Below are 14,175 nucleotides of genomic sequence, written 5' to 3' on the forward strand. Positions count from 1 at the left end.
GGTTGCTGGAATTTTTCCAGGAACCAAACTGGCCTGTGTCAACTTTGGAATAGAGATAAAAACCTATACCTTCCAATTGCTTTCTGCCCTATACTACACCTGAAGGGAACTAAGCTGTCTGACACTGCCTCACTTTTGCAGTACTCTCAATATTACTGTGCTGCAGAGGAAGAACACAAGTGCATGAAACAGCACACAAACAAAAAAACAACAACAAAAATTCAGTCTAAATTAACTGTAAAGAGTTAACAGGAGAAAATAGGTGGAAATGTACAAGGTCACTTATTTAATGTGCTGTGCAGAGATTCCTGAGGTAGCCCCAGCAGAAGTACTTCTCAGAGCAAAAGCTTCTGGAAGCACTGCTGCAAGCAAGTTAGCTCTGCATCACAGCACAGAGGCAGCTGCCACACCACTGTCACTGTACAGCATACAACATTGTCACCATCGGGGGGGAAATGCACTTTTCTCCTTCTAACTTAAAAACTCACTTTTAGGAAGGAATGAAAAAAGTTTTGAATGTGAATCACGTTTCTACCATTGCCCTCAACTTTGCCTAAATAAATAGGGGATACTGATAAAAATGATAGGGAGCTCATTTTCTTCTAGCCACAAGATAAAGCTAAAAGTAATAATATTCATGCCATGGCTTTGACTTATTTCCCGAGAGGAGTAGTGTATCTCTTGAATCTACTACCAGCTGTAAATGCCATGCTGATAAAATTAATCTCTCAGAGGGAAAAGATTGCACTGTACAAAGCTACTATGTAATTTAATATCGGATTTTCTCCTTGTTGCAGGATTAGCTCTTTTTATGATTACTGACACATGAAATAAAGAACAGTGACCAGAACACTTCTAAAATTAAGTCAGATTTTATCATATAATGGGCGTTTATCAGAGTAGGGGAAAAACAGGGTTCATAAAACCAACAGCTAGTTAGTGGTTATGGAAAGAAAGTAAATCTGTAATTGAACTATAGTGGTGGTACATTAAATAGGAGTGAGTAATGGTAGCTGAACTTAGTCAATTATAGCTGGAAATATTTAAAATAGCTGGAACAGTTTTATACTAAAACCATATGATGTGTGTTGGCTTGATTGCTCTCAGAAGGCCCACTGCTGTACAACCCTTCAGGCAAAACACCTGCTGAGATCTATATGCTTATAAGGAGAGATTACAGACACATTTTAAAGCTGATAAAGATTGGATTCTTTTAGCAACAACTAAATAGCTATAGCCCACTTCTGTGAAATATAATTTGCATTATCTTTCCTCTTTGTGGAAAAATATTGTTTGGATTAGCCATTCACTTCGACTACTAGATACAGTTATGGCTCAGGGAAACTTTTTGTGATAATTGTGCTCTTGGCTTTTCATCTAACAACCATGTCTCAGCATGGAAGGTAGAGTATATTTAAAACTAAGGTTTCTGATGGAGGTTCTGTGATCTCAGTGTATTTCCATACTAGACTGTACGCTGCCTGAGGCCAGAACCCCTGACTGTACACCATCAATTATTTATGCACACCCTGAGGCAGAGAGGGCAACCTCATCACAGCAGCAGAGGATGCTCCTCACACGTCCACCAGTGCGTGTGAGGGGGAGGTCTGGGCCCTGCTGCAAGGACAGTGACAGAGTCACACCACAGCCTGCACCACCAGCAGCCACCTTCATCTGCCATGTGCTTCTTCGGGCATCCTTGCAGCACAGCTGGGCCTCTCCAGCTCCAGAAGGGCCAAGTGCTTGGTGACTGTTGGAGCCGGAGTCTGCCCTGCACCTACCGTGATGAGCACAAAGCAGTGTTGGTAGTAGACAGACACAGCCACAGCAGCTATACATGTTTTCACTTCAGCAGCTATACATGTTTTCACTTTGGCTTTCACCTGCAGCTGCAGACCTTCCTCCAGCAATACCAGCTGAACACCAGACCCTGGGACGCCAAGCACTGCCTAGCAAGACTCTCTGGAGCTGACTGCGACTGGCTCTGGCTAAAACTTATGCTAATGAGAGCAGGAAAAGTATTTTGTATTGAATAACACTCCTTGAATAAAGCTCCTGGCCTGGCCAGGAATATGGTCACATAACCCCACAAATACTGTTCTTTCTGCAGCACTGCCTTGTGGGCAGCTTTTGGTCTGCACAAACATGCATCTTGAAACACATCAGGTTGTACAAATATGCATTCAAAAATGCTTTCAAAGCCAAAAGGTCTGATTTCTCTCTCTGATATAACTATACCATATCCCTATGTATGGACATCCCTGGAAGCATGCTGCAGTCAGCAGTGTGAACATGGATAGAGTAACCTCAAATGGAGTATAGACATAGCCAGCGTATCTGCTTCATTCTCTAGGCTCAAGTTAGCACTTCTTGAAGCAGCAGCAAGATATCGATTACATTGCATCAAAGAAGGAGAATGTTGCCGGTCTAATCTGTCCCTGTGAAACCCAGAGAGCACAGCCATTGTGGAACTTCCAGGATCCCAGGGAAAAGAAAGTAGTGCTACAAAATGTGAGAAATGTCAAAAGTTTTCTAAAAGTCTTTTCAGTTAGAAAAATCTGATTGATTAAAGTGTTTGCTTGAAGAAGTAAGGTGATTATTGGAAAGAACTTTCACCATATATGCTTCAAAAAAATAAGGTTGGGAGAAGAAAACATTTTCTGTTTAAGTATGCCTCTTTTTTTTTCCAAATATACATATAACTGGATGCTAGTTTTGAAAATGTCAACATTCCCCAGGATTGCTTTCATAAATGTGAGGAATTGTAGCCATTGCCAAGATGTGCTTCATTCCTGTTTTTGGGCATACTTCAGAAGTTCATACTTGAGCAACTCACTGCACTCAAGGGGTGTTGTGCTTAGGTAAGAACTGACATTAAGCCTCATCATAACAGGATTTTCTGGATTTCTGAATCTCAATGAAAGTCTGCAGCTAAAGTTTTGAAGCTAGTGCTTAGACTTCCAATGGTTCTACAGCAAAGCCACAGAAATGAATAAAAGTGAACTGTGGGTGGAAAATCAGATTTTATGTTGAAATTTTAGATGTTGTCATTCAGGTCCATCTCAAATCCACAGTATCCACAGTTTGCATGGACTGGTTCTACTACTCTTCCTCCTCCTTTGCCATGTAACTTTGTGACAGAAATGGGATAGAAGTTCTACATTCAAATTTTTAAAGCATTTAAGGCAAAAGAACACTGCCATTTTCATACACACAAAGAAACGTGTATTTTACACTTCAGAAAACAAGAAAGTATATACAGAGCTAAGAAACTAGTCTATTTTAATTTCAAGCAAGAAGTCAGAGACCACAAAAATACCATTAAATCCAAAGTATGGGGATGCTTGAGTGCACTCCCCCAGCAGCGGCCTGACTGCTTGTGCTGGAAGCCAGCACTGATGTGTATGGCTGCACAATCTTGGATGACATGGCTGTGAAAAGCTGGTGGGTGAGAAAGAGCTGTGAGAAACCCCTTTGGAGGCCTCCTTGCTTCACTTGGGAGCAGTACTTAAGCTCCATCTGTTGCCCTCAGCAGAGGTACATGGTGTGCCCAAGTCAGACGCCTGCCTCGACCTGGAACCTGCCTTGTGACCAGTGTGGCAGCCCCCAGCTGCTGGCTGACCCTGGCACTGCCAGAGGACAGCTCTGCTCACCTTGCTCCAGCACAGGGGTCAGTGGGACCCCTACTCCAGCTTGCCCAGCTGGTGGCTTTCCTTCCCTTACAGAGCAGCCTGCTCTGGCTGCAGTCCTTGCTGCAGTGATCTCTGTGCCATTCACAAGACTTGAAATGAACCTGTGAGAGCATCCATCTGCCTGATACCAAGATCCTTGAATAAAAGTTACATTGTCAAGACCTAAGAACAAAGAACATTGTTTTATTAAAAAAAAACCCACAAGCTACTGAATTGGTCACTAAATTGATATTATTTTAGCAGAGGTTGCACAATCTTTTCCTTCCAAAAGGATCAGGCTGTAAATTGGCATTTAAACTAGTTTAAAATGAGCCAAAATGTTTAATGTAAGCAGGTATCTAAACTGAACAAACTAAAAGTCGGGTTATAGATGACTTTTTTAGCTAGTCACCCTCACTTCTATACATTCTTGTTTTGCTGCGGGTGTCTGGCATGACAACTGTTGGAGTCAACACAGGGGATGGTTCAGACATCTACTGCAAAGATAGGTGTGTGCCATGCTGGGGGTGGTAGGGCTTTCCCTCTGCTGTCACTCAAAGCACTGACATGCTTGCCCACTTATGCACAGGGTGTATGTTCTGGAAAATCCATAGCACAGGGTACGTTTGTGTGCAGAAACACTCGTAGGCTGAAATTTTGATTTCAATGGGAATTTACTTCTAAATAGGCTGGTTATTGTCTTTAAATGCTGGCAATGAATACAAGAATGTCTCTACTGTGACTCATGCAATATTGGAAAAAAAAAGGGAATTCATAATTGAGACATCACAGACATCATCATTACTCAGTCAAAAGCAGATTAAAAAGAGTCTACTGTTGCTGCCACAAATTTGCACGATATTACTTGGGATTTCATATTTTAAAAAGTTATGGTGTTTTCTACATTGTTACATATTTTTCTTGATTCATCTTCAGTGAAATAGTCCCCAAGACCTATGCAGTATGGATAACTGAGTTCTCTCAGTGGAAAAATAGAGCCTCTAAAAGGGGAACAAAACCCCTATTGATAATCTGACTCTAAGAAATTTTGTCCGTTCAAAGTGCCTGTGTTTCCAATCTGTACATTCACTTCTCTAACCATTTCCCTTCTAGAATGTAGAAATGGTAAAGTACCTAATTTTTAAATAAAATCTCAATAAACTGGCACCTAAGCATTGGCTTATGGAAGTTCTAACTCCAACTTAATGGTTTAGGGCAAATGAATATCAAATTCATTATATGGGTGTGTAAAAGGTATCTGCTAACAGTAAGTAATTTAAAATCATAACATCATTTAGAATGGAAAAGAATTTTAAGATCATCAAATCAAATCATTAACCCAGTACTGTCAAGTTCAGTACTAAAATTAGTGGCTATAGGATTTATTTGGAAGGAAACTGAAAATCTACATAGGTTCAATAAACACCAAAGAAAAGTTTGGAGAGTGTTCTGAATAATTATTTGAAACACGGTGGGTTTTTTAATTAAATTTGTGCACATATGTTTATATAACAATTTCTCTTTTAAGTTTTAACAATTACACTACATTTTAATGTTAAGAAAAATTTTTATTACTTTAGCTAATTATTACTTATTTCCACATGCTTTCTTTAAGAGGTCACATCCATACACATCACATCAGTACCTCATCCTCTTTCTGCAAATAAACAAAAATCCCCCAAAATAACAAGCCTAATCCCTAATACTGGTCAGAGTCATAGGATCTGAATCCAGTCGTAGTTTTCAAAAATGGTGTCATTTTCAGCTGCTTGGATTCATGTGGTTTTTTAACTTGTTTTAACTTGTTTTCCACTTAGATAACACTTAGATGTGACTAAAAGCTGTATTTTCATGACAGGGTAATCTATTTATTGGTCATTAATATACCATGAATTCAACTACTTGTAATTTAAACAGTCCAATTCAGAACCCACATACATGAAAGCAATCTTCCTGTCTTCCCACTTAATCTGCCTCACTTTCCCCACTATTTTACTCGACTTACATTGCTATTATCTTCAGAACTCTATTTATAGCTATTTATCTCATTCAAATACTTGTTCTAAAGTATATATTTTTACCTAAAATATAATTTTACTTTTACAATTTTTTTCTCCCACCTAGCTTGGGAGATTTGTACGGGCTCTCACTTTAGCCATAGGAAAACAGGGAGAATTGGTGCACTCCGAGCTTTCTTGGAAGCAGCCCTCGCATGTCCATGTGTCAGGCGGTGCAGCCCGCAGAAAGCCGTGACTCAGCATCTCACAGCAGACACAAAGAGCCGCCTGCAGCGGCCGCGCCGCGGTGTGCGAGAGGGTTGCAGGGTTCGTGACCGCTGCTTTAGCCCGTCACGCTGCAGAGGCACGGCTTCTCCCACGTCAGGACCAGGCGTGGGGGAGGCAGGGAGGGAAGGTGAGAGGAGAATGCCTGGAGCTTTCTTTCTGAAGCTCTAAGTGCTTCTCCTGCGCAGAATGGGTGACAGTTCTGAGCTGAAAATGAATTTAACAAAAACACACCCTTGTACAGCACAGACCCATAGTAGTGGGTATTTGGTCAAAGCTGCTGATGGCCGTGCTAAGTACAGTCTGCTTTGAACAGCAGGTTCTGCAGCACCAGATACAAAAGACCCTAAACTATTCTAGAGAAGGACAGTAATTTACTCTTTTCAGGGCAAAAAAAATTAAAATAATTCATTTTTTTTCCCTAGAGCACAGATGAATACTTACATTTCTTTCATATGTTTACTGATTTACAGAAACTCCCCCCCCACCCCCCTTAAATTACCAATTGATATTTGCATCCATACAAACCAGTAGGTTTCTACGTGAGAAGGGTGGAAAGCCAAGGGAAAAAAAAAAAGAAGAAGAAAAAAAAAAAAGAAAAAATATCTGTCACAATTCCAAGCTTGGCTTCTTTCCTTCTTTCTTTTGCTGCACAGCGTTCTCAGTGATAGATACGGTAGGTAAAGTTCCAACCTCACGCCTTCGGTCGGGAATACTTGGGCGTGAATCTCCTTAGAGGAGAGTTCACCGCGAGAGGGAGCTCTCAAGCAGCCAGACAACTTCAGCAAACTCCAGCGGAAAAACACGCCAGAACCAGGCAACAGCCAAAAAAATTCTGTCAGCCTAATCCCAACACGTAAATGCGTACAATTCTTTATGGAAAATAAGTCGTTTTAAACACTAGGTACGCAAATGCGTCTGTATGCGTTAGATCACATGTATGTTTAGAAAATTTCCTCCCCGATGCAGGAAGAACCCTGCAATTTCTTACCTGAGAAAACCTTCCTCGGATCAATACTGCTGATGTAGGAGTTCCATGAGTAGTAAATTACTGCTTAGTCTGTCCTATTTATAGAAGGACTTGCATTGCAGGAACAAAAGCAAGCCCAACCAGAGGCCAACAAATCAAATATACATGTTTTTAGCTCCCCTTCTCACTCCCATGCAGTGAGAAGTGGGTTGCTTTGTGTAAATGCGGGCAGTCTGGCACTGCAGTAGTGTTACTAGGATGAGTATCACTGCTCTGCCTGGTTTGGAGAGTTGTTTCTATGTAAAAAGAAAGATTCCATTCTGCCCGTTTTTTCATATTCTTCAGTGCATTCACTGTCTTGCAATCTTCCTGCAGATAATGAAAATGCCATGATGTGTTTTGCAAGAACAGAGATTTTGCCACTCCAAGGCCAAAATGCACCCAGTTACACGTCCCTTGATACTGCTCTGCAGTACACTGTGTGCTCACCAGCTTTTACTTTTCAGGTCAGATGACACAAGTAGTTTGGATCCTTTTCTAGTTCTTTCATGCTGCCATTACAAAGAGTAGCATTACAATACAAAGGTAATGGCATCTATATTGAAATAGTTCTCACAGGTATTTTAACTAGAAGGTTAATTTATTAAGTTTTAAAACTCAGAAAATTTTGTATCAATGCATTGCATTCCAGATTTTTTCCAACATTACACGAAATCATTATACAGCAATTAAGGCCTTACACAGAACACTGGCATACTATATTCCTCCACAGAAATTTAAAGAAAATCCTAATTTATAAAAGTCTAGCAAACAATCTGTTGCACAAAACAGAAACAAACCTTCGCTTGGCAAACCACGGTCAAATTCTTCTATCAGTAAAGACAAATATCTCTGTTGCTGTGCAAAAAGGGCACAAAGGATGCTAAGTTATGCACCAGTGCTTTGGTTAACTATATAAAGCATGGTAGACTAACATGATGAAAGAGGAGTTGTCACTTATATGTTAATTCTGACACTATTTTTTATTACCTGTAGTTTTTAATTTGTTCTTCCTTCTCTGTATCAGATGAATCAAGAAAATTAGCAAATTACTCATAAAAGATTTATCGGGGTGAATTATTTAATTGTAGTGTCTTCATCTTAAAACATATTTGACAATTAGGAACAAATAATTGCCTTGGAGTAATCCAGTAATCAGGCATCTGACTGATGCCCCTCATACCCCATTTCTGTGACCGAATTAACTTCATATGTACAGGAAAAATACCAGACTACTAGTTTCAGCTCCTGTTTTACAAATAAGCATATGAAAGCAATCTCTATTAAATACATAATTTCAAGAATGTTCATGGCACAAGCCTAAATGTAGCTGAATTCATCAAGTGCATTTTTAATACAGTTACATCTGATTTCATCTTTTAAGACCTTGTGAGAAAAATGAGCAAATCTTCAACTAGCTTGGTTTATATATTGCAACATCATCATCAGAACATTTCTTCATTAATTATTTATTTATATTCAAAAGATATTTATTATTTCATTATGCTGATATTGTTAATCTCAGAGGGAGGAATTCAAATGATACTTTAAAGTTATCAACAGTGATAAATTCAGCTTGACAGGATACACATCATCTTTTTGCAATGAATGACAGGAAAGATGCAAAATAAATACCTATACAACATAGATAACAAAGTCTGCCACATTTCTGCTTAAAATAGCACAGTCTTTTATCTCTTGACAGTATTAAGAAGACCCTCAGTGTACTGATCTCCAACTTATAAAAAAATAAAAGCGTATCGTTCTTCCAGAAGACATTAAAAGGTAGTACATGACTGAAGGACACTACATCCAAGACGCAATCTGAATATTTGATTCAAGTCACCCAGGGTGGAACATGTCGTAGAAGTGCTGACCCAGCTCCTGGGGAATCCAACAGGAAGGACAACTTTCTCATAGATTTCTTCAGTGTCAACCTAGGCTACATCAAGTGTAATTTATGGGAACTTTCTGAGTGACTCATGTTTAAATTCACTCTATTTTTATTATTTTGGCCCGTGTTCGCTATTTGTGATGAAGAGAACATTTTATCAGAGGCTTTTTAGGGGATTTCTATGGTTCTTTCAGCAATGGGATCACATCCTCTGTGTGGGAAGGGTTTCTCAGAAAGGGAAGTCAGTCTGTAGAAGTAGCTTTTCTGCAGCAGTGACTGACAGGCCTGCTACAGGAGATCGATAACCAGGTTGCATGAGCTCTGAGCCTGTTAAGGCTTACTGCTAGCAAAGGAAGGAGGGCAGAGCAGAGCCTGAAGCACGCTACGTGCTTTCTCATCAGCCAAAGGAACAGAGAGCACGGCATCCTCCCTCCCCAGCCCGCTGGTATGATTCTCGCCTTTTTCAGCACAGGATAATACGTGAGGGAGTTGTGCAGCAGACTCGGATGGGCTGGGGGCGTAGAAACAGGTTTGGTGTGCAATTCAGGTTGGAAATGCGCCTCACTGGATTAGTGTCGTTTACCTCGGCTCCTGCTGTAATTGCTCTGGTTGCTTGCAAGTCGCAGTGAGAGGACTGAAGGAAATTTTGATTCTGCATTCAATTATGGGGCTTAATGGCTCTACAAAATATTATGCATTGTACAAATACACAAGAGTAGTGGATTTATGCTCACATGCTTGCATATCAAAAAGAAGATTGTATTCCAGAGGAAGCAATCTCCTTAACTGAGAATAAGAAGCTTTACAAGATCTTTGGCTTGAATGAAAATGCCTTCTTTTTGGAGCCCAGCCCACATCCCTAGGTATAAAGTCCACTAGGACTCTGTGAGAACATCTACAATGAAACCATGTCCTTTGTCCAAGCTGAGGGACTGCTCTGGATTCAGTGTTGGAGTGCCATTCCTGCCTTGCTAAAAAAGGAAATGAACATCCAGAAGTTCTGTTTGCCAAATTCAAAAGCTATTTGTTTGCAGAGGAAAATGTCAACCAACATTTATTGATGCTACCAAAAAAAAAAAAAAAAATTCCTCTCAGTGCTAGCTTTCAAATGAAACTGACTTAGTTTAGCAAAACACCTCAGGAATAAAAAGGCTACCCACTTTCTGCTCTTATATCAATAACAGTACCTCAAAACAGTGTATCTATAATCAATACTGTATAAAGGCACTAGTCATGGCAGGTAGGCACAGGATCACAGGATGAAATGCAGTGGTCTAATCCTCTGATTTTACAGCATGGCAATTATTTTCTGCTGTGGTTTTTAAGAAAACACTTATTACGTGAAATGGAAAAAAAAAAAGTAAGGCCACATAGCCCAGCATGACATTTTGCCCTTAGCATAGCTTTGCAATGCCGTCTTTGAGTTGACAAAATAGTTTTGATATTTCAAGTGCATGTCTTATTATACTTTACCCTTCCCCTCAGTTTCAATGCTAGTCACAGCAACTGGATTACCTAATCAGTGTATTTGCCTTGAATTAAGAGATTTTCAAAAACGTAGTGCCACGAGCTTTACCCCCTCCTTTTGCTTAGAATTTTCTTTCTTCAGAGATTGAGCTTAACTTGGAATGTAATGAAAAATGAATTTGATATGACTTGGGTTTTTTTTTTTCAGATAGTTTGGACAAGGACAGAAATTGTTTACAGTTGTTAATACTCCACCATCTACTTCCTTCTTTTCTATTTAGCCAATATTATTAGGTCAACAATTACTCAAAAAACTTTCATAGCAAGCTATTTGCTTTTTGAACATACAGCACCAGTGAATCAGATTCTAGTGCACTAATAAAAAATATTGCAATCCAGTTTTATTTTTCTGAAATTTATTTTTTCACTTCCAGAAGCTTCTTGGGTCCCATTTTCTTAGAAAAGTAACCTGTAATTACATATCTTCATAAGTGGCAGTGCACACACAAGACAAAAACTATTCAGCTTCATCCAAAATTCCTTTTTTGGATTTCCTTCCTGAAAACATGATGAGCAGTTCATAATCTTCTTGTAAATTATAATAAGCTCAAAGTAAATACATACATTTCTATTTTAAAGACATCTTTATTCTTTTTAACCATCTTCATCATTGTAATGCCTAGGGATTGATGAAGCATGGGATCCTCAATTTGCTGCATCTCACCAAAATCAACAAAAGGCTGCTTGTTTTCTTGCCTCCTGCCACGCCTGTGGATGGAGAGTTCTCTTTTTTTTTTTTTTTTTCCAGATCAGTGGGACAGAAGGAAAGTGGAGAATTCCTGAGAAAGGGATTTGTGAGAAGCAGACAAGTAGGAACACTGTAACACCAATTTAGTTTGGTTTACACTGCTGTGAAGCAGCAATTTGCAGGTGTGGCTCCTCAGTCTAAACCCAGCAGCCAAATGAAGGGAGTACCTTGCTTTCCTGCAGGTTCACTCTTCCCCAGTGTAAGGACTAACAAGGCAAGCCAGACAGCCAGACTTTGCTGTCTTGAAACTAAGTTGAGCTTTCATAACACAAAGGCTGTTTTCCCCATCTATCTTCTAGCTGTCTGCTTTCACTTTACCTGCTCCAATTCTGATAACTGCTTAAGCCCGGAGTGAGAAAATTTAGGAATCTGAATCAGCAAAAAGCTAGTTATGATGTTAAAAAAGGAAGAAAAAAGAATAAAACTATTGTCTTTCTGAACTGTTTAAGTGAAGATAAATAAAAAACAGCTCTGGTGTAAGGAAGGGAAGAATTGTATACATGACAGCAGGGAAGAAAAGGACTGCCTGTATCAGCAGTGGCCCCCAGTTTAGCATGAGGTGAACCCTCCCAATATCAGAGGGGCAGGAGGCCAACGTCACTGTCCATGGCCCCTGATGGGGGTTGTTACGCTTCCCATCTTCCAAGTCCCATGCTTCTGTAGTCCTGTAGGACTCGTGAGCCAGCCAGTTCACTGACACCAGCTCTGTCATTTTGCCCATTAAATCAGCCCAAGTGGTCAGTGTGTGCAGGGTCTGGCACGGCGGACAAGACGGGGGCCAAGTGGAGCAGCTAGGGTGGGAGAAGGGGAAGAGTGACCTCCTCTGCTTTCCTTTCCCTGCATGTGAAAGCCATAATTGTACCTTCAGAGGCCACAGAGGCCAATGCAGAGGGACAGAGAGGACACGACTGCCTTTCCCACCATCAAGGGGACTTGAACCAGTTTAAATTGCCCTTGAAATGGCATCTAAAGTCACAGCCCCTCACTTATGGGTCTCTGTTGTAATTCAAGTGGATTCCTGGCAGTTGGCATGTGGGTCAGCCATGCTGGGGCTTTACTTGGGAAATTGCCATCCACGAAGAGTTTGTCCAGTTCAACTGCACATCCATGTGCACTTCTGGGCTTCTCAGCACAAGAAAGGAGCTACTGGAGACAGTCCAGATGAGGGCCACAAAGATGATTAGGGGTCTGGAGCATCTCTCTTATGAGGTGTGACTGCAGGTGCTGAGCCTGTTTAGTCTAGAGAAGAGAAGACTGAACAAGGATCTCATTAACGCAGACTAATATCTCTAAGGTGGGTGCCAAGAGGATGGTGCTTACTCTTTTTCAGTGGAGCCCAGCAACAGGAGGAGGAGCCAGGGCCATAAATTGAAACAATGGCCATAAGATAAACACAAGAAATTTCACCTCAGCATGAAGAAGAACTTGTTTATGTTGAAGGTGGTGGAGCCCTGTACCAGGCTGCCCGGGGAGTTAATGGAGTCTCCCTCTCTGGAAACATTCAAAATTCAAAACATGTCTGGATGTGTGCCTTTGTTAACTTCTTTAGGTGATCCTGCCTTGGCATGGGGTTGGACTCGACGATCTCCAGAGGTCCCATTCAACCCTAATTGTGATTCAGTGATTCAGTGTAAGTAATGGTGGGGAAAGTCCGATGGGTTGTGCTGAATTTATGGAATAGCACTGAGCACCCAGGCTTGCACAAGTCTGAATTTAATAATCCGTGTCTCTCTGGAGTGTTATCGCATTCCGCATAAGGAACCCGACTTTGTGGACAGCAACGCTGCAGAACCAACCACACCGGGAATACTGGGATCCACGGTGATCTCCCCACCTTACACCTGGGCACTGAGCAAGGCGGGAGGGGTTGCAGGGCATCGCTAGGCACAGCCAGGACCGCTCTCGGAAGGGGGAGAGAGGAAGGCAGGAGAGCACCCAAGCATCCCAGCACCTTTCACGCCTCTTCCCCCGCTCTTCCAACACTTTCCCTTTCTCCCCAAGAGCGCCGGACCGGCACCGCGGCGATCAGCGGGGCGGAGGGCGCATGCGCCTCCCACTGCCGCCGGACACGACCCGCAGGGGTCCCGGGGGAGCGCCCTGGCGGGAGCGCGCACCGCCCCTCCTCCACCCGCCCGCCCGCCCGCCCATCCATCCGCCCATCCATCCATCCATCCATCCATCCATCCATCCATCCATCCATCCATCCATCATCCATCCATCCATCCATCCCGCCGCAGCGCGGGGCGGGAGGCGGGCGCGCGCTCTCCCAGGGGAAGCGGGAGCCGCGGCGGGAGGCGGGCCCGCGCGGGCCACGCCCGGTGTGTCCGCCTGGCGCCGGCCGGGGCGGCATTGGCGGCAGCGGGAGGCGCAACTTCCACGGGACGGAGGCGGCGCTGCCGCCGCAGAGCCCGGCGGGGGAAGGCGCGGCGAAGCGTGAGCGGCTCTCTGGGGGACTCTCCCGGCCCGGCCCGGCCCGGCTCGCGGTGGAGGGGAGCGGGAGGCTCTGAGACCCGCCGGGACGAAAGTTTGGGAGCCGCCCCGCGGGCGGGCAGGAGGGGCCGGAGGCCGCGGCGTCAGGAGCATGAGAGCTTCGCCGCGGCCTCGCCGGTGCCCGTGAGAGGCGGCCCGCAGATCTCTCCTCGGGCGGGAGGAGAGAAGGCAGAGCGAGCGGGGGCGGCAGCACCTCCCCGGGGGACCCCACGAGCCCGCGGCCGGGGCGCCTGCGAGCCCCTCCAGCCGCAGCGCCTGTTCTCGAGCGCTATTTCCCGTTCCCCGGCGGGGGAAGAGGAGGGGCGGCGGCGGGGAGCCCTGTCGGGATCCCTCGGGACAGCGCGGAGGCGGCTGGAAAGCCGTGAGCAGGAGCGAGCGACTCACACCGAGCCCTGCGCAGCGCCGCGTTCCCTTCCCGCCGGGGGCTTCCCCCTGCGGGGGTGCGAGTGCGCATGGGGGCGGCGGGCGCGGAGCCGGGGCGGGGAGCGCCGGGAGCGGCTCCATGAGGACGGCAGGCCTGCCCGCGCCCCCGCCGCCCGCCCTGCCCTGCCCGC

General features: G+C 43.7%; 1 protein-coding gene across 1 annotated transcript; it reads right to left on the bottom strand.

Annotated features, from left to right (window-relative positions):
• Window positions 1–9,731: 9,731 nt before the first annotated feature.
• On the bottom strand, window positions 9,732–14,164 carry LOC119696941 (nascent polypeptide-associated complex subunit alpha, muscle-specific form-like). The gene is made up of 3 exons (XM_038126900.1): window positions 13,332–14,164; window positions 11,733–11,922; window positions 9,732–9,827 (listed from the first exon to the last, which is right to left on the bottom strand). Exons 1-3 carry the CDS (start codon window positions 14,123–14,125, stop codon window positions 9,732–9,734), a joined length of 1,080 nt encoding a protein of 359 aa, XP_037982828.1. The 5' UTR covers window positions 14,126–14,164.
• Between the last annotated feature and the right edge of the window lie 11 nt (window positions 14,165–14,175).

This window comes from Motacilla alba, chromosome 2 (genome assembly GCF_015832195.1).
Source record: "Motacilla alba alba isolate MOTALB_02 chromosome 2, Motacilla_alba_V1.0_pri, whole genome shotgun sequence".
Lineage (NCBI taxonomy): Eukaryota > Metazoa > Chordata > Aves > Passeriformes > Motacillidae > Motacilla > Motacilla alba.